We start from the raw sequence: 26,487 nt of genomic DNA on the forward strand, positions 1-26,487 counted from the left end.
ATGGGGATCAATAAAGTTTCACCTTATCTTATGTTATCTATTACACACACACACACACACACACCTGTATGAGCGGTGTGTAGCAGGGGGAGGAGTCACGGCCGATGGGGGAGGCGGGGGGTGTGGCCCAGGAGCGCAGCGAGCGTGTCGGAGACAGACGGTGGATTCTACTGGCATCAAACCCTGCCACCGCCATTACCTGTAGGGTCGGAGGTCAAAGGTCATGGTGGAGAAAAAGAATCTACGAAGGCAGACATATGGAGCTGAAGACTGAAGACTATATGTAGCACCTTCAAAAATGGTGAACTGACCCTTTTTTACTTAAAGAAATGTACCAAGAAGACTATGATGGTGAAGAATTTTATAAGAGGATGTTTTATGTGTTCAAGTCCCCTGTGTGTGTGTGTGTGTGTGTGTGTGTGTGTGTGTGTGTGTGTGTGTGTGTGTGTGTGTGTGTTACCTGTTGCTGCATCAGGTGCAGTGGAAGTGCTGTGCAGGAGGGAGAAGGAGGAAGGTCATCCTGACTGCTCCGTCTGCGAAGACACTCGAAGCTGAACGTTGGTCTGCTGGAGGCTAAGAGGACAGAACAGGAGATGTTGTTCACACTCTACATGATCAACTCTGGTGACCTATAGTGACACTTAAAATCAATACTTTATATATATATATATATATATATGTTTGGCAGAGGTGGGGACTCGAGTCACATGACTTGGACTCAAGTCAGACTCAAGTCACAATTTGAATTATTCGAGACTTGACTTGATGCATGAAGAGGAGACTTGACTTGGGTTCTGGTGACTTGGGACTTGACTTGTACTTTGATGAAAAGGTTTCTAAAGTCTTGACAAAAGCTCTTGTTTGTATAGCCTAAATGACTCAGATTGAAAGTGATGAGATTTGTTCCACCAGACGACTGAATTTAAATTCTGTTTTCTGCATTCGTATGGAATGATTTAATTTATTGAAGTTGAAAGTGATTATAGAAATCAAACTCATGATGCTCTTACCAAGTTTTTATCCTATTAAAACCATATTGCATTGAAAAGTCCTAGATATTTAGTTTTCTTTAAGATATTAAATTGATACTGGACTCTTGATTTGTTCTGACTTGACTTGCTGTTCTACATTTAGACTTGACATTAATGACATGGACTTGACTTGGTAATCTACTGTACATTTAGACTTGTGCCTCAAGACTTGAGACAGACTTGAGCAAAGTTGACTTGGTTTGGTGCTTGCATGGGTAACGCAAAAACAAAAAAAATCCAAAGCCAGAAGCCCCCAACCTGAGACCGAGAGGAAATGTGAAGGTGAAAGTATAATGATTAACATCTCTGACTGAAAAATCCCCATTAAAAAAAAAAAAAAAAAGTTTTCATTTGTTCCATCTAGTGATGATGAGGACTTTACTCTTGAGACTGAGCTTTGTAGCTTTATGAGAAAAATTAAGTCTTTTAAAAACAGACTTCATTGGATCCAGAGACGACAAGAAATCCTCTTAAACTGAAGTCTAAGTTCAAACCTGCTGTCTCAAACAATGCTATACATATTTACTATGACTTAACTAAGACAGATGTTAAAACAGATGTTAAAAAGGTTTTGAAAAGAAAACAACATTATCACAGTAATCTATCAAAGTCAGAAATGAACGCCTTGACTTCACTAAAAGATTATGATGACATTATAATTAAACAAGCAGATAAAGGAGGTCCTATAGTGATTTTGAACAAAGATTATTATGTTAATGAGTATTAAACAGTGTTATGACAGATTGAGCTGTGACTTTCAAAACTGAAACTGACAGAATCATTAAAGTGTGGCTAGATAACGATTAGGTAACTACAGAGTCTGCAGATTTTCTCACCCAAAAATTTCCTAAGAGACCAGTGTTTTATACCCTGCCTAAAATTCATGAATCATTAAACAATCCAATAATCTCAGCGTCTTTATCTCAACCAATTTCCCAATTTGTGGATTTCCACATTCGTCCTTTAGTGGAACAGCTACCTTCATATTTAAACACATATTTAGACACTACAGACTTTTAAAATTTTGAAAACACATCTGAAGTAACATTTATGCTGAGCCTTGACATTTCAAGTCTATACACCAACAGGCCTGGAGAGTCTGAAATACTACCTTTCCCAGAATGCAACAGAGATAGCTACACACTAATTACACAAACTTGCACACTTTGTATCACATAGAAATTATTTCCTATTTATGTCTGAATATTACCAACAAAAACAAGGGACCGCAATGGGCAGTAATGCGGCCTCTTCTTATGCAAATTTATTTGTGGCTAGATTGGAGGAAACAGTGATCTATACAAATTTTAAATTTAAACAGTTTAAGATTTGGGTTAGATTCTTTGATGATATCTTTTTCTTTTGGACAGGCTCTCTCAGGAAGATGTTTATTGATGAATGTCCGACTAGCAAATTTAGTACCAACAGGAATAATACAGAGACTGATTTCTTGGATGTTAAAATAAAATTATCTCAACGACAGCTGACCACAAGCCTATTCTGCACACCGACAGTTAGGAATAATAATTTGAATGCAAACAGTTTTCACCCACCTGCATTGTAAAGGGGTTTACCCTACTCCCAATTTCTAAGAATTAGAAGGACAGTATCAGACCTTACTGAATGTGCAAAGCAGATGCAAATGCAAGTGGATCACTTCTGTGCAAAGGTTACTGCAGGGAAGACGTACTTCAGCAAATGAAAACAGCATTATCTCTGGACAGGAATAAGTTACTTAGAGATCAACACAGAGAAACAAGAAAACAACAAATTGCATGTGTAACTACCTTAAATCATACTGTAGATCCAAAGATATTTCTAAGGTGATTAACAAACACTGGCACCTGTTGGCTGGAAACGATAAATCGGGGAACACATTCAGGGACAAACCACTTATGTCATACAAAAGGAAGAGAAATGTGAATGTGTGAAAATCCCCTCTGAACTTAGAGTGAAAACAAAGTCTTCCTGGTTAACTGATGACAGCAATTGGGGAAACAGAACTTGTGGAAGGTGTATCAACAATATGATCAAGTCAGCCAGCTTCACCCATCCACACAAAGGAAAAGCTTTTAAAGTCACAATGAAACTGCATTTTGAGAGCATCCTGCTTCCTTAAGGTGATGCATTTCCTGTTGAAACAGGATTTTGGGGCGGGACATAACGCAATCATCAAGAGGGTAAACCAATGGGATATCAGTTAGGGAGGGAAAGGCAGTTTTATTGGATGGGAGTGGGGACTGCTCAAAAATCAGATAGTTTTATTGGTTGGAATTTTCATGTGGCCTCCGGGTTCACGCTGAAGTCACCACTAAAGATTGTTTTGTTTTCCAGCAAGTAAAAGTCATGCAATTTTTATACGAATATACAAGAAAATACATGGTTTGTCATTTTTTGGCATAAAATACCTACAAAGGTGAAACAGTCATTTTTCATTTCAGTGTGACTTTAAAGTTAAGGGTTGTGATCTGCAACTCTGACCATGTGATCTACCTAATTCAGTGCCCTTGTTCTTTGATTTTTACAGGAGCGATAACAAGAATTTCACAACAGAAGAGTGCTGTTAGTGGAGGAGATATCACCAAACCTGTAGCCAAACATTTTCTAGAAGCCAACCACACAGTACTCTTAGCCCGGCGTTACACAGTGACACTATTCTCGCAACTTGGTTGCATTGGTGAATCCATTGGAGATGTTGAAAGTTGCGAGTTCATGCAACTTTACTGTAGCTAAGCTAAATGTACCTACGGAGAAGTGTTTTCTCCCACTGAAGATTACATGTTCCACAATGCCAAGTGAAGAGGTAGGCAGCAAGCTTACTAGTTTACTCGCTCACTTCATCGATTTCGTCATTACGAGAATTTTTTCCAGGAATGGGATGGGGCAAGCGCTTTTAAACAGCGAGAGGAGACAAGCTAGTTTTAAAAGAATTAAAAGCTGCTGAATGGGTCGGGAGGAGCTTCGCGTCGGTCCAGGTTTTGACAACAAGCTTTAGAAAAGAGGTGAAAACAGCAACACAGCTGGCTGCTGTGTGGATATTGGTTTATATCATTACATCTCAAGGAAATCTCACATAGCACACATTAGTTTCAGGATTGGTTATAGAGTCTGAAATGCAGGTTTAACTTTCTATATGGGAAATACTTAAACTACCTGGATGAAATACGACAAAATTTAAATGTAAGCTAATCCACAAATCTTCAAAATACTGGATGATGGTGATTTATTTTTCTTGGTTCCTTGTCACAAGCTGTATGCCATTGTTTTTGTTATTTATGCTATCAGCTGGTTGTATTACTAACTGGCCCAACTGAAAGTCATGTAATGTGATATCAGCATTTTAATTGGCTGTTGCATTGGTTGCATTAACCTAGTTGCAACTTGATGCACACAGGTTGCACGCAACTTTCCAGTTAATTGCAGGGGTTGATACACAGCAACTCTGATGAAACTCGGTTGAATACAACAGAGCTGCGTGAAAAAGTTTCATGTGTAACGCCAGCCTTACGTAGAGAAATGTTCTGGATCCATACATTAAATTCACTGGGACCATAGGGAATGAATGAAGATTATGAATTGAGTTGTTTTCTGGATGTAAAATAATGTCACTCTTTTCTGCCTCACTAACTGATTGCTTAATTGAAGCCACACCTGTGCCTGATGGCCTATTGTATAACACAGTGTGCCACTTGCCCTTTTTATGCAGCCTGAGGAAGGTTACTGAGACTGCCTTGTCCACACTAAGCCGGGTAAATTTGAAAACGCATCTTTATTTCTCTGTTTTAACCTTCCATCCACACTAAGTCGGCGTTTTCGACCACCGAAAACGGAGCTTTCCAAAGTGGATAAACCTGAAAACGCCGGCTTCGTGTTGTAGTGTGGACAGAGAAAATGTAGCTTTTCAAAAACGCTGGCGTGGGATTGTCATGTGATCTCAGGCGGTAGTCACACTCCCAAAAGACTCCCAGTCTATATTCTCCATGGCTTTGGCGGTCTTGTAGTCGTTTGTTACTTTCAAAAACAGCTCGACTTCGTCGTCTGTCCAGACAAGGAAGTCTGGCTCGCTTTTGTCCATCTTTTGTCGTGATTTGGACATCTTGTTGGCGCTTAAGGCTCTGCTACTGCAGCCATGACAACACTTCCGTAAACAGTGGTAACCACGATGGTAACGACATAAACGTCATGGGTCGGAGGCTTGCGCATGCCCAATAGGGTAGATTTCACCGTTTTCATATATTTTTGGCGTATTAGTGTGGACGGGACACTTTTAGAAAACGGCGTGGAAACGCTAGTGTGGATGGAAACGCAAACGACACGAAAACACCATTTTCTAATTTACCCGGCTTAGTGTGGACATGGCCTGAAACACTGCCGTTTCTCTGTAAATAATGAATAAATAAATTGTATTTAAAACTGAAATCCGGGATTTCCCTGATTTCAATGCTTTGTCTTCCCCTCTGGCGGCGAAAAGTATTTGAAACGATGTTCGGACTACAAACAACCTCGGAAGTATTATATTATCAATTATATCATCAAAGAAGGTGTAGCAGCCAGTGTAGCTCACCAGTAAACAGTTCCCACCCTAGTAAAAATGGCTTCATTGGACCAGGTAATTTGACTTTCAATGATTATAACTTTTGTAATGAAATTAAGCAATAACATCACTATGTTGGTGTAAATATTGTGACTTGACAGTAACAGCAGCGTACAGTGTGTCCCGCTAGCATATTAATCAGGTTGGCCAAAAACATTTTTCAATGTAATTTCTTTGGCTAGGCTAGTAGGCTAACTAGCTAGTAGCACATGGTTACCCAGTGCAGGTAACCTGTGTTGGCTAAAATTTCGTCTGCGTCTCCAACCATGGCAATACTGCCAGTTGGTATTGTGCAACCTGATAAAATAGCTATTTATCACTGGAAAAAAGTCCCGGATTCCAGCTTTAAATAGTGCTGTGACCAGATTTGATATTTTTTTAATACAAAAACACAAAAGAATAATGTTATTCACAGTTGAAATGTATAAACGCTCGTGACAGGTAACAAATGGAACTGTAATTTTGACAATGTAATTGGGCTGGGAGGGGTAAAACACAAGAAAAGAGAATGTTATTCATAGTTACAATATATACGGTTGTGACAGACAATATATTCTGATAAAATACTGGCAATATCAAAATACCGATAACAAAACTATGTTCACTAGTTCAATTTTGACTTAATCTGAGCTAAGATTAGTTTAGCCTAGTTCATTTATTTGTATAATAATAAAAACACATAAGTGAAGTGATACAACACAATGATAAAATACAGGAAGAAGAAAAAACAAATATGTGTAAGGAAGGTAATTCTGAAGTATAAGTGAATCTCTAACACTTCAAAATGACTCAGTAAAAAAGGAAAAAGAAAGAAAGAAAAGACAATCACGGTTGTCGTAGCAACTCACTTTGGGGTGAGGGCAGAAACCGTCTCCTAGGTGACCGCCTGCCATCTTGGCAGATGGGCTGTTGGTCATCGTCATAGTAACCGTCAGGCTGATGTTCACCCCTGGAGGCTTCAAGGTCCAAGTCTCCTTCTGGATCATGGTAGTCCTTATTAGACAACCTGCAAAACATAACAGTGACAAAACATTTATATCTTAGAGTGGATTTTCATTTTTGTATTATATTTATGAGTTTTCATATTTATATTCTCCTGGGAGTTTGAGATTAGTCAGACACTGATATTGGCTGTCCTAGTAATCAGCAGTGTCATTCGCTGCTGATACACTGTCTTCCATTCAGAGGGAAAATACTTGCAGTCACATTAGACGCATACAGTGGCAGTAGAAGTATTTAGTATGAAAGACAGGTTTGTTGTCAGTCTGTTTTAACATCAGTTGAGCGGTTGCCATGACAATACCTGTCCCTTGTGAGCATGATGTCATCCTCGTGAGACTCCTCCCCGCTGTAGTACTCTCCAGAGCCCCGCTCGTCATCGCTCTCCCCGCCCCCCGGCTCCTCTCGGCGGATGGTGGGATAGAGACCGCCCCCTGTTTCTGACCTGGGGTCGGAAGGTCAAAGTTACAATGATTGTTGCTTGTCAACAGGGGAAATTATTAAACTGTTGCTTGCTGTATTATTTGAACATTATTTGTGAGAACTAGCAGTCCCTGTTTTTTTTTTTTTTTTTTTTTTTTTTAAATTGCAGTTGCTGTGTTTTTTAAAGGATTTAAGTTTTTTTTTTTAATGCAGTTTCAGTGCAGTAATACATCAACACTCCATATCTATGAGGAAACGTTGATTTTACAGAAAAATTTGATTCACCATGAGATTACAAAAACGCAAATTCCCCACAGGCCTTTCTATCATCACATGTAATGAAACTCCCACATATTATCTCTTCTTTTACTTGCAAGTAAGAAACTGTGTTCATCACTTGTTTTTCAGGCAACTTAATCCTCTCCAAGGCAACCTGCCAGCAACACTAGTAGTGTAAGTGTGCAAAGGACCTCAGTTAAAGCATATCACCATGCACATACCTAATGTAGGCCTCATAGTAGCGTGTCCTGCTCCGAGGACAGGAGGAGGTCATTCAGGAGAACAGGTTTATGTGGGACAGGAGAGCAAGGAAAGGAAGAGGAGAAGAGAGGTTGCATGCAATGACAAAAGGACACAAATTAAAACAGTAAAAAAATAAATATATATATATATATATATATATATATATATATATATATATATATATATATATATATATATATATATATATATATATATATATATATATATAAAATCTCATTTGTGCAAATGAGTAGTGAATGAGGAGTACTACACATTAATGAATGAAGGGTTTCATTCCAAAATGCTACGCAGACATAGCCATTGTAGAATCTGAATTTTTCCAAATGCTTGCTGAACTACTGGACTCATTTCTCCTATTTTCTCTCTTTATAAGGAATGGTCTCATAGCTAGTTAGTTGCGAGACTCTACAGTTTACAATATACCATTTTGATTTTACAACAATATTCAAGAAAGATATCTCTGAAGAACTAATGCAATGGGTCTTCTACAGTGACTACCACCATATTATCCTTTCTAGGAAGTGGCTTCAAGATTTCTAGATATCTGCCTCAAGATAACTGATGATTTCAATACCATATTAAGTTGTTCTTCCAGTGATTATGTTTTTAGAAGTGGTGTCAAACGGTGGATATGTGATTTTGGAATGAAACTCTTGTGGCAGGCAGGGGTGGGGGTTAAACGTCAGTTGGGAGGCAGAGAGAGGTGAGCAGTGGCATCATGAGGCCACAAGCCTGTCTCACACCTGAAACCACTTAAAATCTCTTCTGTCTCCTTTCTTTTCAGTAGGTGATAAAGCTTCAGGACAAGACCAGACAACTCTACTGTGGATCACAGTCCACCTAATGTAAATAAAACTCTGGTCTTTTCCCCAAGGCTTCAACGCCTACTGAGAAGACAGGAGGGTGCGCTCGTTTTAGGGGCTTCTGGTCAAAAGAAACATTCAAAGTCCATGTAGGTTTCCTTCTCTCTAGAGCTGGTTAGATATGCTCCCCCCTCCCCCTTTGAGCTCAAGAAAGCCGTGTAGATATTCACAATCATCGGTATTGACGCTCTCTCTTCTCACTAGATCTGTCATGTTGAGGATCGGGGTTGGTTTTGACGCTGCCGCCAGCCATTTGTGCACTCAAATAAGCCGGCACACCCAGCTCTTCCCGGTGTCCGCCACAACACCGAAACTGGTCTGGCCAGTTAAAAACGATGTTAAAGGGAACCAGGTTGCTTGTTGTCCCATCAGGCCTCCCCTCACCTCTCTTCTTCGCCTCCCGATGAACACTGGACCTCATCCCTGCCTGCCACAACTCTTTAGTTCATTAAGTACACCGTAGTCGATACTAAATGAAATGATTTTTGAATGTCAATATGATGAGTCTGTACATGTCCTCTGTAATAACATGTAACAGTGAGAATGTGAGTATACATCGATGTGCTCGTGTGTGTAGGGGGCATCATGCCGTAAGGTGATGATTCACTTTTATGGAATGTATTTACTGCGTTTTCTGGAAGGGAAGGGACTAACCGTGATCTGATAAAAGAAAATGCTCCAGGGGATTTAATGTAGCGTGAGATTATTATTTTGCCGTCCTTTAAAAAGTACCAGGATTTGTTTTCAGCCATTTTGTGATAATAGGTGTCATTTTCTTCAAATGGTGGATATCTCATTTTGGAACCAAACTCTTCACATGCAGCCACTGTACAAGTCCCACTTTTTACTGAACTACGGCCGCACTTTGGCTCCATCCGTGAATTGTTTGGAAAGCCTTGCTCTCTTTTCAGCTGTCAGAAGTTAGCTTTGCGTTAAAATACATCAATTTGGCTCCTCTAAATTTGCTACATTCAACACTAACAGGCTCTGCTTCATTAATAATCAAACCATTTATGTCAGTTTTTAAATATTTTGAAAAATGTGAGCATCAAATATTAGATGGGACATGTATAACAGTTCTACCAGATGTGTTGTGATGATGACTTGGCTCTGTCTGGCTCCTATGGAGGAACAAGACTCTCTGCCCATCACCTTTCAAGCCCCATGCTCATTTACATACAAAACACTAATTACAATAATAATAAATTGTATTTATTTAGTCATTTTCAAGCACTCAAAGTCAATTTTAAGTCTCCATCAACTGACCTGGTGGAGTGCGACCTCCAAGGCCGGTCATGCTCTGCTTTGCTGTGATAGGAAAAGCTAGAGGAGGCTGGCGCCCCGTTCTTGGTCGAACGCGGCCGCTCTCGCCTTAACGAGCGCTGCTGCTGCCTCCCATTGGTCATGGAGAGAAGTGAGGGCACGTTGGCATTGTTGAGGTTGGCGTTGGAGGATATCGGCGACTGACGGAAGGTGGAATTAGAGTGAGGGTAGTTATGTGGGTGAGGGGCGTGATAATGATGGTTATATTGGATTGGCGAGGAGTTCCTCTCCGTCTCCCCTCCCCTGTCGGTGTCACCGGCTGCCCTGCCGGTGTGGGCGGGCTCAGTGGAGGCACTGCAGGAGGAGGGCAGGACTTGTAGCGGTCGCTGGGTGACGGTGGTCGGGTGGGAGGAGCCTCGCTGATCTCCGTTGACATGGTTGACGTGGTTACCAAACAGACCGCCATTACGCTGCGGAGAGACATCAGGAACCAATGAGGACTGAGACAAGACGGCATGATGATAAAGTATGGCTCACAAAAATGCTAGCCTCTCCAGTGACGTCACCAACAATCTCAAAAGTTTCTAAAAAGTCTGGAAAAAAATGAATCATGGTGAAATATTACTAACAACAGATTCTTGCCATTTGACCAGCACTGCTCTCCATACATCACCATGTTTCAATTTGTTCCCTGCATGGTTTCTGTGTAAACCCCCATCAACAGCAATTCCTTTGAACTAATCCTACCTCAACATATAAATTATACCTGATGTTGCCTGGAGCAAATTTTACAATCACAAGAGAGTAGAGAAACATGCAGACACTTCAGTTGAAATAGGGATTACGAAATGGGTCTTTTTTCATTCACTAATAAAACAACAGTGTATAAGAAGGTTTATGGTGATAATACGTTCCATTCTTTCCAGGAATGCATGACTTACTGTAATGTGAACCTAGGAGTTGTTGACATGAAAACAGTTTGGGGCTAAGGTGTTGCCTGTCTTCTGCTACTTGGGTTCCTGGAATGAACAGCCCTGTTACACTTTTAGATTTACAAGTGAACCACAAAACACCAGGATTTTTAGAAGCCTCTCTTTGAGTTATGGCTTGGGAACCAAAAAAAAAATTTCTGGGCCTGTTTCCAGTGGCTCCCTTCAGAAAAAGACAGCATGTTTAAGTGTAACTGGACCCCGTGATGACAGTGAATTTGCACAATTTAGGTCCTGGCCCAAAAAAAACAAACTTCAAGTAGGCTACTTTCACCTCCCCTGCTCTGTTTCACTGCTAATGAACACTACTATCTGAAAGAGGAACAAGCAAACATAAAAACATAAACAAACCTTGTCAAAATGAAATCAATAGATTGTCCCCACCTGACCCACCCAAAGAAACCTGTAATAAAAAGTTAGGAACTGTAATATAAAACTATATTAAAGACTGTTACCCTGTATATTTCCTCTTCTTCCTCTCCATTGGCATCTACAAGCCCCTCCTCCTGCAGGTCACATGATATGACTCGACGGATCTCCGGACCGATGTCATGCAGCGTGCGCAGGCCGGCCTGCAATGGAGATAGCAGCTGAGAGCCAGAAGGAACACACACACATACACAGCTGTAAAGATATATGCCAATGTATATATACACACACATTTCAGGCATGCACAGGAAGGCACACGGACACACTCACACATGCATTCACCTCGCCCCACAACAAACACACACTACTGTTGTCATGATAACTTTAGAGAGCACTGATTTTTGATTGATTTTATTTTCTAAACATTTTTTACTTCTACTAAATGTGTTCTGCAAGCTGAAGGACAGACCCAAATCAGCCATTTTTGGGGTCTATAGGAAAACAGCAGCTGTATTAAACTTCCCGGCTCGGAGAAGAACATTTCGGTTGAGTTTGCTATTAAAAAGGAGATGTCAGTTTCAGATGCTGTCATGCCTCAAGTTTGTGCTAACATCATAGTATGTTTACAGAAGCTATGTTTACAGGAGTTACAGTATGTCAAGGGAGAGATGTGTTAGCATGTCTGCCAACAGGCTACGGAAAAACCTTCTTTGCTCGATTCTGATTGGTCATCCCTTTCCTTTGCTTTTCCCGCTTTCTTTCACACTACTTTTGTGTGAAATAGGTCGGGATACTTAACAGGGTTTCTCCCTGGTAGAGGTTGGCCGATGGCAGGTGGATTGGACTAGTTAGAAGAAATAAGAGAAGGACTGGACTAGACAGAGCTGCAGTCTGGCTCCTGACAGCGGACTGCAGCAGTGAAGAGTCAAACAGCTGAACACATGGAAACAGTCTGAAACTGAATCCCAGTTCACTGAACTGGTTGACAGATTGGTGGCAGGAGGGAAATGTGAAACTATTTCCCTTATAGAGCCGACAAAGACGAACACCAACTGACGTGTCAAAACCCGGAGCAAAAGTTGCTCCAAAGCCGTTCAGGTCAATGTGGTAACACACTGCTTGATGTTTTTTCATGTTTGGTATCGTAGTATCAATTTTTTGTATTGAAGTCAAAATTCTGGTATGACAACGCTATGACACACACACAGACAGACACCCACAACTCCCTACATATCCAACCTAATAGTCACACCAAACCTATGAGTCATTACCAGCTTTGTATCTAAGATAGTATTTCTATCTGGTTCAGAGAAAGGTAAATCTAAACGCTGTCAAAAGTCAGAAGGCAAACTGCAGCGCTGCAGGCAAAGTGCCAGGCAGCAGCAGCGAGTTTGTTCAGGAGCTGAATTGTCTACTCAGACCGCTACATATGATTACAATCACACTGATCACAGTCTGTTTTACAACACTGTTAACTAACAAGATGATAAAAATCTTTGGTAACGATTTATTTTCCGGATCCGCAATTTCCTAATAATTTCTGAGAAAGGAAGTGTTAATTTTTTAGGATGTTTCCTGGAAAGAACCGTTACATTATATCGGGAAAATTGAGAAAGAGTTAAATTGTAGAGTTGGTAAGTACCTGGTAATTTCCAAGACAGAACCATGAAATTATGTAGTAGTTAAAGTATTTACAAAATTAGAGGAATGAATTCAACAAATAACTATTAAATAATTATATGACTAATAACTTAAGTAGTTTATGGTTTTCCAGGAAAGTATCTTATCGACTCCACCAAACAAACATTTTCTATAGAACTACTACATCATTTCATGGTTCTTTCCAGGAAACTTCCAAGAAATTAACAGTTAATTTCTAGGAAATTATTAGGAAATTGTGGACCCAGAAGATAAAGCGTTACCAAATCCTTCTGATTTCTATGTTAACTTTATGATTCAATGTTAACTTTATGATTGACAGAACCTTTTTTTATTTCTGACGTATTTTGAAATTATTACCATTTTGTTGAAATGATCTGTAGAATCTTCTTGGGTATAAAACATGCATAAAAACATGCAACATGATGATGACGTGTACTCACCTGTAGAGCCATGGTGGTATTAAGCCCCTCCCATGAGTGCCTTCCCACATGACCTTGCTCTTTGCGCTTCTTGAACTTCCTGAAGTAGTCCTGTATCAGGAAGGTGGCATAGAACTTCCCCACCGTTACCTCGTCATCTGAGTGAACAGACCAGACACACCAAAGCCTCCCAAGTCAACACCAAGATACCGCAGTGCCAAAATACTTCAACACCAACACAGCTCAGCATTGAAATACCTCAACACTACAACACTACAATACCTCAAAATTGAAAACACCAAAATAATTCAATACCAAAATACCTCAACACTAAAATACTTCAAAACCAAAAATACCCCGACATTAAAATACCTCAACACCTAAATACTTTAATACCAAAATCAAGACCAGAAAATCAAAACCAAATCCTCAGGTTAGAGTCAAAACCTCAAAACTAGAATACCTCACCAGTAAAATTCCTTGACAGTAAAATACCACAACAGTCAAACACCTCAATAACGAAGGTTTTAAAAGACTAATAACTTGACAATGAAATATTTCAACACCAAAATACTTCCACAACAACATGTTACTGAAACGTAAAGCCAACAAAATAGCCTAAATGCCATAAATCCTCACTGCCAAAGCATTTTATGTCAGGTTTGTAGTTAGGACCCAAAAGCGGAACACACCAGGCGGAGGCAGGGATAAAAGTTCAAGGGTCTTTACTGAGCCGAAAACCAAAGTCCAAATCCAAGTCAGAACCAGATAATCCAAACAATCCGGGCAACAGCACAAAACCAGCGAGCTGAGACAGAATCCAGTAGGAAGGCAAAAGGTCATAACAAGTTGGCTGGAACGACACACAGGAGAAAACACTGGGACGAACTGGCAAAGACTGACAACACAAGGTATGTATACACATCATCTAGCTAACGATAAGTGGAGACAGGTGTGCTTTGAAGGGCTAGCAGAAGATTGGCTGGTAGATGATGCAGAGGAGGCAGAGACAAGGTGGAACAGGTAAGAGCGGGAAACAGGTAAACCAATCATTGGAGCTGAAGCAGGAGGGGCTGGATTATGGGAACTGGACACAGACACACAGAGCAGAAAACAAGACAGGCAAAAGGCAAACAAAATGAACTGAATATGCATAATGAGAAAATCAATGGACCTCGGCTGGATTCCTGACAATTATAATAACATAGAAGGACTCGAGTCACATGACTTGGACTCGAGTCGAGTTTAATCGCTTGAGACTTGACTTGATGCATGAAGAGAAGACTTGAGACTTGACTTGGGTTTTGGTGACTTGGGACTTGACTTTGACTTGTACTCTGATGAAAAGGTTTCTAAACTCTTGACAAAAGATCTTCTGTTTGTGTAAATAACTTAGATTGGAAATTGAACAACTGAATTGAAATTCTGTTGTTGTTTCTGCCAGAAACTTGGGTGTCATGATCAAGTTCAAGTCCTTGATGCTCGCCTACAAAGCAGCAACCAAAACGGCTCCGATCTACCTGGACTCCCTCATTCAGGTCTACGCTCCCTCCCGCCCACTACGCTCTGCCAAGGAGCGGCGCCTGGTGCTGCCGCCACAACAAGGCCCTAAGTCTCTAGTCAGACTCTTCTTCTGTGGTTCCTCGGTGGTGGAACGAGTTACCAAACTCCATTCGATCCGCAGAGTCCCTCTCAATCTTTAAGAAAAGGCTAAAGACCCAGCTCTTTAGTGAACACCTTCTCACCTGATGGACTGTGTAACCAAAAAAAAAACTAACCCTCTCCTGACTAGATCTTTGCTTGTGTTGTATTAAAATCTCATGTGTACGTCGCTTTGGGTAAAAGCGTCTGCCAAATGGGAAATTGTAAATTGTTTTCTGAATTTCTATGGAATAACTGAATTTGTTGGTTGAAACTGATTATAGAAATCAATGATGCTCTTACCAAGTTTTTCTCCTATTAAAACAATATTGCATTGGAAAGTCCTACATATTTTGTTTTCTTTAAGATATTAAATTGATACTGGACACTTGATTTGTTCTGACTTGATTTGGTGTTCTACATTTAGACTTGGGACTTGACTTGAGACTTGTGCCTCAAGATTTGAGACTGACTTGGGCGTTGAGCAGAGTTGACTTGGTCACACCTCTGCATAGCACCCTAACACACCATCATATCATAAAGTAAGTACTTTTTTCAGGAGCACATCAAAGAAACCATGGTCTGTAAGATTTATCTGGGAGTAATATGTAATCTCTGAGAACTGTCTGCACTGCATCATGGGACAGGCCCGAATTATCGCAGACTAGGACCAATGCACCGTTGGCATCAAATTCACTTTCAATTCAGTTAATTCAGAGTATGGACTCTTATTAATATATCTCTTCAGATTTGAATAATTAGGCAAAGGTGTAGCTGAAAGTTATTGTTCTCATTACAGTTTCAATTTATACCTTGGATGTTGACATTGCAAAATCTGCGTGGGAACGTGTAAGACTCTGCAAAAGTGGTCTACACACACACACACACACACACACACACGGCAGATAACATACTATCTATATCTGTAGCTCTCATCCTGCGTGACACACGTTTGTGGTTATTTAACACTCCTCTCATCCAATTGCCAACAAACAAAGAAACACGCAGCACACACATTCATGCAAGCACAACTGCACACACTCACACACACCCACCCACACACCTCACACATGCACTAGATCTGACCTTTGACCTGTTGCGAAAACAAATGAAACTTACTCATCTCCTCCTTATACAGCTGAACTGATATGGACAAACATCATTATCAATATTACCATCCCACCCTGACTGCTCATCATGAAACATTTCACGAAAACACCCAGAGGGAGATGTAAGGATAGGCAGAAAACAGCAGAAACAGCAACGACCGCTGCTAACACATGAATCACCAAACAAAAAGTCTGGAGGCAAGTCTATCCAGATACTACTGTACTGAACAGAAAGGCTTAAGAAACTCCACACTTCAGAGCAAATAAATCCATCCAATTACTACCACGCAGACCACTGCTTCAAAACAGGCGGTTGTACTTTATCCCAAAACACTTTGCATACGCCACATTTAACATTCACCACTTTGGAGACAGACAAACAGCCATTTTACATCTCGGATCCAAGAAGAACAACATGATCTACACTGATAAGCGCATGCAGGGAGCTACAGCACAGTAAAGACTCTGGGAAAGCAGAGAGGGTCGGATCTGCAGTTGCCCTCTCGAGGAAACAGGTGCTTCATTCAACCATAGAGGAAGTTGTGTCTACACATCAGTTGCCATGCAGGGAGGCAGCGCAGTGCACTATCTATTCAAGCGTGGCTCTGATTCACTCAGATTATTGGCTGCTGAAGCAGACTGGGGACGATGACTAAATAGGAACAACAGAGGCTGTATCAGGGCATGGTAAATGCTTTTTTTTTTCTTTTCGTTGCCACATTTCCTTGACCCATTTTAGGTTGAGCAGAATCAAGAAAAGGTGACAAAAATGACAATGGGCCACATGCTTGAAAATGGAAGCCCCCTGATTTGGCAATATTATCATATTCACTCCCTCCCACACTGAGACAACAAGGCACAGACTTGTACCTTTTGTCATTGGGGTTGTGCCATTTTGACAAAAAGGTAAAAAACTGGGGCTGTACCGTTTTGACAAAGGTACAGTCCCAGTGACAAAAGGTACAACGCTGTACCTTGTCTTCTCACAGTGCAAAGAATTTAAAAATAAGCGCCCTGCACAGTGTGACGGGACCTGATTTGCTTGTTAATCCCGCAGGCCGCCATCTTTAAGCACCTGGCCCATTTCTCTAGATCATCCCAACACAGCCAGAGAGAAACTAAGAGAGGCTCTGTTCAGATAGAAAACCCTGCTCATTTTCCCTGATCAAAGATATATCTGAGGGCATTTACAACATTTTATTTTTTCTAAAAAAGAACCTGGTGATTTTTGCCACCTTCACCAAACAGCATGTCATGTACATCTGAAAAGACTGGATAGGTGAAAGCCAACATCTTACAGGCTGACTGAATTTTTACTACTTACTTATTTTTACTTCACCTATGTTATCCAGACAGTTTCAGATGTAGATGAATGCCTGGGCCCATTAAGAATAAGCCTTAAGAATGTGAGTGCTGATCTCAAACAAATCATATGTTCATAACACACTTTACTTTGAATTTTCTTGAATCAAGCGACATATCTTGAAACAAATCAGGTGATCTGACTAATTTGAAGATATTTTCACTTGTTTCAAGAAAAAAACTGACACAAGGGATCGTACATAACATTGTTTTAAGACCAAGATTTTTTTTTTTAGGCAGATTTTTTTTAGGCAGATCAGTGTTTGATGAATATTATGGCTTTGGGCCCGTGAGTGATAGCAGGTTCTTTGTCTGGACAGAGCCTGAAGGTTTTGAGAGAGAGGTAACTGTAGTTCCATGCCACCGGACTAAAACAGAACTGCCCCAGAGCGCTCAGGACGGCAGAGAGAGAGGAGGAGAGGGCCAACGACTGAGTGACTGAGTACTCTACTGAAAGAGAGAGGAGGGAGCTGTGGAAAAGAGAAGCTTGGCAGAAAAGAGCAAAAAAAGAGAAGGGGTTAGCAAACTACTGTACACAAAGGCATGCAGTTGTATCAAGTGTGAGGTCTAAAACACGGAGCGTGGTGTGGAAGCAGAGGAAGCATAGTGGGACACTGGAAGAGCTGCATGGACGAAGATCGAGGGGGTTATGTAGATTGATGCGTTCACACCAAGCATGTTTGCAGCGGTTTATAAACTCTGGAGCATTTATTCTCTGGAGCATTTACTCATTTTATTTACTCCTTTAATTCTGAAAAGTGAAAGTACATAAACGAGTGATGCCATTTGACACCGGGTGCGCACCAAATGCGAGTCTCTGTCCTTTTTCAAGTGAATTAAAGTTTATTAGGAGCGAGATCGTAATCCAAACCGATTATCCCAAATGACCTCAAAGCGCACAGTTTTACGGGCATGAGGAGACGGATGTTGCCGTCTGGAAAGAGTGAGGGCTGCAGTCTGAACTGATGCTCATATTCAATTATTTCTTCATGTGTTCTTTACAGGAATGAACACCAGAGGAGGTAATTACAGCATGAGCTCAGACAAGTCCATCATGCTTATCTTAAGTTACAGACTGAGAGACTGCAATCACATTTGTTTTGACTTCCCTTGATGCCAAATCTCTAACCTGGCAGGATGACAGGTGTCTCTGTCTCTGTCCAATAAACAAGCTACTACAAGCCCTGGTTCGCTTGTAATTGAGCAGTGTGAACCCAGCAAAGTAAATTTTGGTTTAGACCAAAGAAAACAGACTTTAGATGTAATCGCACCCTGGGAAAGCAGCACAGAAATAAAACTGCATGACTGTTCAAAGTTGGCGTCCATCAAAGCAACAAAGCACAAAATGTATGAAAACAGATGAAAACACCTGAGTTAAATGGCAAACAGCAATTGCAGAATTCAGCAGCACTGACATAGGGAATACATTATAATATTTTCTGTATTATTATAACAAGATTACTCAATGAGAGAGAGAGCTAGAGCGTTAGGGAGAGAAAGGAGGAGAAGGGGGAGGGACAGCAGAGAACGAGACAGCGAGATTAAAGATAAACCAAACTGTGGGATACAGACAGAGAGAGGCAGCAGCGAAACCGACTGACAGAGAGAGATAAGGTGAGTTTCTGTGAAGTGACAGTGTGTGCTGCTGTCTGTCTGCTGTTGTTATCTGTGGTCAGCAAGCGGGCCTCGCTGCTACACACACACATGCAAAAACAGGATGCTGGAGGCCTCAGATGGAATAACCCTCAGCATGCTTAACCTTCTCTCACTCTCTCTGTCTCTGAAGACATCTCTGATTTCTTTGTTAATGCAAAATAAAACAGATCTACACTACCGGTCAAAAGTTTGGACACACCACATTTTTCTTTATTTTTTTTTACCATTTTCCACATTTTAGAATAATAGTAAAGACATCAAAACTGTGAAATAACACACATGGAATTATGCAGCGACCAAAAAAAGTGTTAAACAAATCAAAACTATCTTATATTTTAGATTCTTTAAAGTAGCCGCCCTTTGCCTTGATGGAAAGGCAAAGGCTTTGGAAAGAAGCTCATACATAGGATCAACTTCACTGTTTATATTTGTCTAAGGAACACATTTCAAGCATTTAAGCAGAAGCCTTTAGATCAAAATGGCTTTAAGAGAATGAAAAAACATAGTACATTCAATCAGGAGTGTCCAAACTTTTGACTGGTAGTGTACTTCTGTGTAAAGTTTGGCATCATTCCTCGTTGATGTTCTACTCAAAGGGCGCAGCAGCAGGGAAATTGCATCCGAAGTGTGAAAAAAAAAAGTGTGTAAATGTAACTTTCTTCTCTCTGAATGCAAATTAAGACAATAACAATGTTGTATTTGAAGGGTGTCTTACTTTTCAGATGCACAATAACACTAATAAAAGTGTGTACAATTTTTGTTCCTTTGTTAACACAAATAAGTATGTAAATTAGATTCCGTTTGGAACATGACTTCCTCCTCTGTTATTGGAAATGAATAAAGAAATATGTGTCTATTTTAGACTTCAGTCTTATATGTTAACCAAATAAAAATAGTGTCATGTTTGACATGTTCTTGTTGTATTTATTATGCATTTGCATAATGTGGTCACTCCATGCTTGCTGTCCCGTCTGTTATCAAAGTCTTTTTATCTACAGTCAGTTCTGAGTGTTTATACATAGTAACAGTGAAATATGGGAGGAAGTCATCACTCATTCATGGGAAAACATATTTTGCTTAACAAATGACAAGCGGTGTGTATCCAAATCTAACCTGACCATGTGCATGAGAAAAAGACAGAGGGAGAGAGGGAGAGAGAGAGAGAGAGAGAGAGAGAGAGACAGAGAGAGAGAGAGAGAGAGAGAGAGAGAGAGAGAGGTAACTGTGCAAACTGTTTGTTTATATTTGATAACTGAGAAGCAAATGATGATCATTGTTTATGTGCAATATTCATGTGTTCATATGTGCAAATTATGAGCAACCTGAGAAGAAGCAGCCATATTTGAAGGAAACTGCTGATAACATTTAAACACATTTAAGTGTGTGTGTGTGTGTGTGTGTGCGTGCGTGTGTGTGTGTGTGTGTGTGTGTGTAAGTTAGCAAGTCAGCACAATTCTGAGCAAGGAAGCAATACATACATTTCCATGTGTGCATGTGTGTGTGTGCATGTGTTACTGCATGCACCTACATGTGTCTGTGTGTGTGTATGTGTGTGTCTACATGTGTGCACATTTATGGTTGCATGTGTGGGTCTGCATGAGTGTGTGTACGTTTGTGTGTGTGTGTGTGTGTGTGTGTTTGTGTGTATCTGTGTGTATGAGTCAGTAAAAATTTTATACAAGGCAACAACACATACCGATACGTTTCTATGTGTATGTACTTGTGTGTGCTTGTGTGTGTGTGTCTGTATTAATATGTGTGTACGTTTACGTGTGTGTGTGTGCATGTGTGTGTGTGATGACCACTGACCGCCTGCAGGGGGAACCACTTGGTCCAGCAGCTTCATGCTGGTCCTCTTCCAGATCTTCTTGATCACGGCTCTCAGCTCCTCATTGGCTTGTTCCAGGTTGCCTTGGAAACAGAAAATGAATGAAAGTGTTACTGTGAGATGCTTTGGATCAAAGTATACTCCCACCAGCTGGAGTATATATTGGTAAAATGGTACATGGTCAAAGGTGCATGGACAAGGTACATGGACAAACACACACACACTTAAACACATAAACACAGAATTACAACAGAAATCTCTTGTGTCAGAATGGATGATTGTAGAAGAATGGATGAATGAAGAAAAATAGTAGAAATGTGATAATAAATTCATAAAATGGGATTAAATGTAAAACTGTGCAGACTCTAATCCTATTTATGAAACATCTGAATCTACCTGATGGGAAACCAGGCATAAAAGTAAATGATTTTAACCAATCACGCCGTTTGAGATTTGTCTCTTGATCTTCAGTTTAAAAAAAATGAAGAAAAAGAATCTCCTCTCTCTGTTTTTAGGCTCACTTGGTCTTGCTGTGGATGTTGTGGTGAGATGGTTACTGTACCTACTGAACACCTACAGCTCCCTCTTGTGGCAAAATGTAGGATGACCTTGGGCTTACTGACTACAAGGAGCTCAACATATTATGTAGACACTGACACACCTGTGGAAAAGTGACTATTGTATTAACTGTATGTTTACGTATGCATAGGAATGGCTGTTCTGCTCCTTGTACAATAAGTTCAATAAGCAGAATTACATTAACTTCATATTGTTCAATATACAATGAGAGACTTTGGCTCTGCTATTGGATTCGATTGGATTTAGGATTTTTTTATTCACACCAAGCAAGAAAAACAATAAAGACAATACAAAACAAAACAAAAGGGCATGTGCTGTTCTTTATACTGTAGATAACCCTACACTAACCCTAACCCTCTTCTGTCAGTGTACACAATGGGAACGGACAGAATAAACGCGACTCAACCGAATAATTATCATCCATAAGAATAATAACAATCATTTTGTGCATCTCTGACGGCTCGGTGGTCCAGACTCACCCTCGGTCTTTATCTTGAGAGCGGTGCGGACCAGGGCAAACAGGGTGGCATTAAACATGACCGTTCCATCGCTGTTCAGGGGCATGTTCATCGCCACCAGACGCTGCAATCACATACAGGAAAAAAACTACATAAAAAGATGCCAAACCAACAAAAAACTAAAAGCCTGCTTCTTTAAACAGAACTCAAATTAGAGGCACAACAATGAAAGGTGGAATAAGTATTATATTGTGTACTAAGTGTTGTGCAAGATGTGGATTTGCATGCCAAAGTTGTGTAATGGTTTAATTTTAAGGACACACCTGATTGAATGTTTTTCATTCTCTTAAAGCCATTTTGATCTAAAGGCGTACGCTTAAATGCTTGAAATTAGTTTCTTAGACAAATATAAATATAGAGAAGTTGATGCCTGTGTATGAATTTCTTTCCAAAGCCTTTGCCTTTCCATCAAGGCAAAGGGCGGTTACTTTAAAGAATCTAAAATATAAGATAGTTCTGATTTAACACTTTTTTGGTCGCTGCATAATTCCATTTGTGTTATTTCATAGTTTTGATGTCTTTACTATTATTCTAAAATGTAGAAAATAGTAAAAGTGAAGAAAAATGTGGTGTGTCCAAACTTCTGACTACTTTGGTCACCCTCAAGATCCACCACCACTCTGGTTAATGGCAGAACAGTTAACTGGTTAATGTGCATCCATCCATCTGTCTGTCTGTCTGTGTTCACTGTAGCTGCTGCAGCTCACCTTGCAGGCCACTCTGTGAGGACAGAGTTTGCCGAAGCCGAGCGGAGGCTGGATCCTCCTCAGCAGAGTCACCACATCAAGGTGCTTTATCCTGCCCCTGCAACGAGACACGTTTAATTAAAAAGCCGTGATATCCTTGACCACTTTCTTCACTGCGATTATGGTTGAAATGGTAATGCGATAGGTACAAAGTGCAGCCAAGTACCCTCGGCAGCGCTGAAGTACCCATAAAAGCACTTAAGAACATCCTCAAGGTTATTTCGGCTTTTATGCAAGTTACCAACTCATGTGTATTGACAGAAAAATGTCTTCACAGTATACTTCTTCTAATGAATAAAAAAGAGGAGAAAAAAGAAAGATCACTAACTAGCTCCCTGGTTACCTCAAGAGCAGGACAACAAGCAGATATGTTCATGACCAATCAGATTGCTTAGTGGAAATTATCACCTGTACAAATACATAGCAATGCTCTTCAAAGCCTGGCTCAGGTCCCAAAAGAGGATCACATGAAGACTAAGAAGGTTCCCTAATTACCATTAATAATTACAAATATTTCTCCCAGAGAGAGAGAGAGAGAGAGAGAGAGAGAGAGAAAGCAAGGAGGAAAGAGAGGAGAGAATTTAATTGTAGAGGTACGGATTCACTAGATGTAAAACAAATTTTACTAATGATTTTGCTTGAAGATTAGACTTGTAGGTAACTAGTTCTTTTGTTGATAAAATGCTAAGAGTTTTACAGACTGGATCCTTTATAATTTAGAGCTATTCTGAATGACGAACTTCACAAAACTGTCACTATTTGGATATCCAGCACAGCCTGTGTACTCACTTGGCTTCAGGATCGTATTCGGACCAGATCCTCTTAAACTCGTCCAGGTGATGCGGCCCCAGAATCGACCAATCGCGAGTTAGATAGTCAAAGTTGTCCATGATGACAGCTACAAACAGGTTGATGATCTGAAACAAGGACATACAACATTTTCTTGTATTTCATTGTGCCCATGAATGCATATGTGCGTGTGTGCCTGAACATTACCAATGAATGAAAACAGTGCAACGTCTGGAGATTACCAGGAATGCGCAGAGCATGTAGAAGCTGATGAAGTAGATGATGGCGAAGCCGCTGCCGCAGGTCTTCTCCTCTCCGGGGTTGTAGTCCGACTCTGAGTCACACAGCTTCCCCGGCAGACAGGCCAGCATGATCTCCTGCCAGGCCTCTCCTGTCGCACACCTAGCATGGAAACACAACGTAAACACAACGTAAACACAATGTAAACACAACGTAAACACAACCCAAACACAACGTAAACACAACGTAAACACAATGTAAACACAATGTAAACACAACCCAAACACAACGTAAACACAACGTAAACACAATGTAAACACAACGTGAACACAACCCAAACACAACGTAAACACAACCCAAACACAACGTAAACACAACGTAAACACAATGTAAACACAATGTAAACACAATGTAAACACAACGTGAACACAACCCAAACACAACCCAAACACAACGTAAACACAATCCAAACACAATGTAAACACAATCCAAACACAATGTAAACACAACGTGAACACAACCCAAACACAACCCAAACACAACGTAAACACAATCCAAACACAATGTAAACACAACGTGAACACAACCCAAACACAACATAAACACAACAAATTTCTACACATATTTATGGCCTTTCGTTGACTTGTTAAAGTGAATATGACACAAATATTTGCAGATCCTGATCCAGATCCAGTATATGCTATAAATACACGTTTTCATTGTACTCTAATATCCCTCTCATTTGTTATATAGTGCATTTATATTGATGCTTTTATGATTTTTCCGCTTATTTCATACCGCATATGTTTTGTATTTGTGGTATATTTTCATATTATACTATATGTACGATAAGAGGGCTTTTGAGAGAAGGATCGCTGGTTTGAATCCCAGGATCATATGGGTGGGGAAAGTGAAGGAGTAACACTGTCAACAATCTGGCATGAGCAGATTATAAAAAGCACCTCATAAGCACATAGGAATTTCATCATAGTGTCATCTGAAAATATCATAATACATTATAATGCATTATAAATCTGGACATAATGTATTTACCACTGGGGCCTTTATATTATTTTTTTTATAACATATCATAAGCACCTCATAAGTAAATCTGAATTACATCATTGTGGCATCAGAAAATGTGATAATACGCTGTAATATGCATATGATGATGTGTTATAACCAACAATTCAAGTAAAGTGTTACCACATTATCAAATCAAACAGATTTTCTGTCACCCTAATCCAAACCACAGGCACATGAACATATATGCACACACACACATATGCCTCCAAGTACATTCAACACACACACACACACACACACACACACCTGAAGAGCATCAGGACAGCTTGTGGAAAGGTCTGAAAGTTGTTGTTGCGGTTGATTTGTGTTCCATCCACCATGGCTATTTTCCCAAACACCTAAAAATACAAAAAAATTACAACAATTTCAAATCAATACAACCAACCATTAAGGATGCTTGCTAAAAAACAAGACGATGATTATCATAAAATGTACAATCATAGATGAGGTTGCAAGAAGGCAACAAATACCCTGCAGCCTGATGGGCTCCAATCATATTCTAGTCACATATTATCAAAAATATAAAAAATGTTACCTGCATTCCGATTACAGCGTAGATGAAGAACAGCATGGCTATCAGAAGTGCAACATAGGGAAGAGCCTGAGTGTGGGAAAAAAAAGAAAGTGGGACACAGTTACTAAACACTGCAGCCTGGTGGAAGCTCCTTGAGCAAGACACTGAAACCCGACCTGCTGACCTTCTGATGAAATGTGTTCATGTATGTGTCTAAAGAATATAAGGAATATAAGGAAGCATATTTGTAATTAAACTGTATGTGTGCTATGGCAATTGAATTGTTCTAAAGTTCCTGGAAAAAATATTTGCATGTTCACCAGTGAGACCACCATTCTATATGTTGAATTGTAATCAGTTTGCTCTGGGAGGAAATCCACAACTTCCTTGTTTTTTTGATAATGGCGTCACTTTTGGTGCTAAGCGGTCATTGTTTGTACCATTGTGTCTTTTTCCTTGGATTTTCTGTTGATGAATTTTGAGTTTCTGTAGGTGTCACTCTTTTCTTTGTCTGTTCAGCCATGGTGGCTATCGCTGCTCATGCCAACTACCCAGTTCTTCTTCTATTTATTCCAAACAAACCGGAAACGTAAAGCGAATCACTTCCTGTGCGCGGAGGATTTTCCCTGAGAAAGACCGACCCCAATGTTTGAAACAGCAAATGTAAAAGGTTTCATTAACTGGGTATGGGTTAAATCAATTTGCGATAAAGAGTAGCAAAATTGACATTTATTTATAGGAAAACGTTGTAGTCACAAGTCACAATCAAGTCTTATTTATAATGTCCTCATGATGTTAAGATGGCAAAGCAGAATAGGCAAAATACATTCTACAATAGCAATAAAATGAGAAATTACATTATACAACATGTTACCAATGAAGTGTGGTTACATGGGCCCACCATCCAGCAGCCATATTTAGAAACTTAGACCTACAACCTAAGTCTTCATCTCTTACCTGATTGGTCTATAATTTAAAAACTTTACACAGCACACTCGCACCTCATTGGCTGCGTGTCTTGCAGTCTCACCTGGAAGGACTTGATGAAGGTCCACAGCAGAGTCCGGATGCCCTCCCCCCTGCTCAGCAGCTTGACCAGTCGCATCACTCTGAACAGGCGGAAGAAGGTGATGGAGATGCGAGCGCTGTCCTCCGTGTTCTGAGGTGGAGCGGAGGAGGCGATGGAGGGATGAACGGAGCGATTGAGGGAGAGAAAAAACAGGTGTAATGTCCAGACATAGACAGTGATAAAGCTATGTGCCAC

At 40.2% G+C, this 26,487-nt stretch overlaps 1 protein-coding gene across 1 annotated transcript in view; it reads right to left on the bottom strand.

Moving 5' to 3' along the window:
* Positions 1-26,487, bottom strand: part of cacna1db (calcium channel, voltage-dependent, L type, alpha 1D subunit, b) — a 114,085-nt gene that overhangs the window by 1,358 nt on the left and 86,240 nt on the right. The window contains exons 34-49 of the mRNA XM_078288239.1: positions 26,254-26,382; positions 25,245-25,310; positions 24,956-25,047; positions 23,626-23,785; positions 23,384-23,511; positions 22,556-22,652; positions 21,810-21,912; positions 20,733-20,834; positions 13,177-13,313; positions 11,161-11,277; positions 9,720-10,186; positions 7,548-7,574; positions 6,929-7,069; positions 6,474-6,631; positions 461-573; positions 65-199 (exon numbers count right to left, since the gene is read on the bottom strand). Of these exons, the coding sequence (XP_078144365.1) occupies positions 65-199; positions 461-573; positions 6,474-6,631; positions 6,929-7,069; positions 7,548-7,574; positions 9,720-10,186; positions 11,161-11,277; positions 13,177-13,313; positions 20,733-20,834; positions 21,810-21,912; positions 22,556-22,652; positions 23,384-23,511; positions 23,626-23,785; positions 24,956-25,047; positions 25,245-25,310; positions 26,254-26,382 (2,172 nt within the window). The remainder of the gene's footprint in view (positions 1-64; positions 200-460; positions 574-6,473; positions 6,632-6,928; positions 7,070-7,547; positions 7,575-9,719; positions 10,187-11,160; positions 11,278-13,176; positions 13,314-20,732; positions 20,835-21,809; positions 21,913-22,555; positions 22,653-23,383; positions 23,512-23,625; positions 23,786-24,955; positions 25,048-25,244; positions 25,311-26,253; positions 26,383-26,487) is intronic.

The sequence above is a fragment of the Centroberyx gerrardi genome, chromosome 14 (genome assembly GCF_048128805.1).
Source record: "Centroberyx gerrardi isolate f3 chromosome 14, fCenGer3.hap1.cur.20231027, whole genome shotgun sequence".
Lineage (NCBI taxonomy): Eukaryota > Metazoa > Chordata > Actinopteri > Beryciformes > Berycidae > Centroberyx > Centroberyx gerrardi.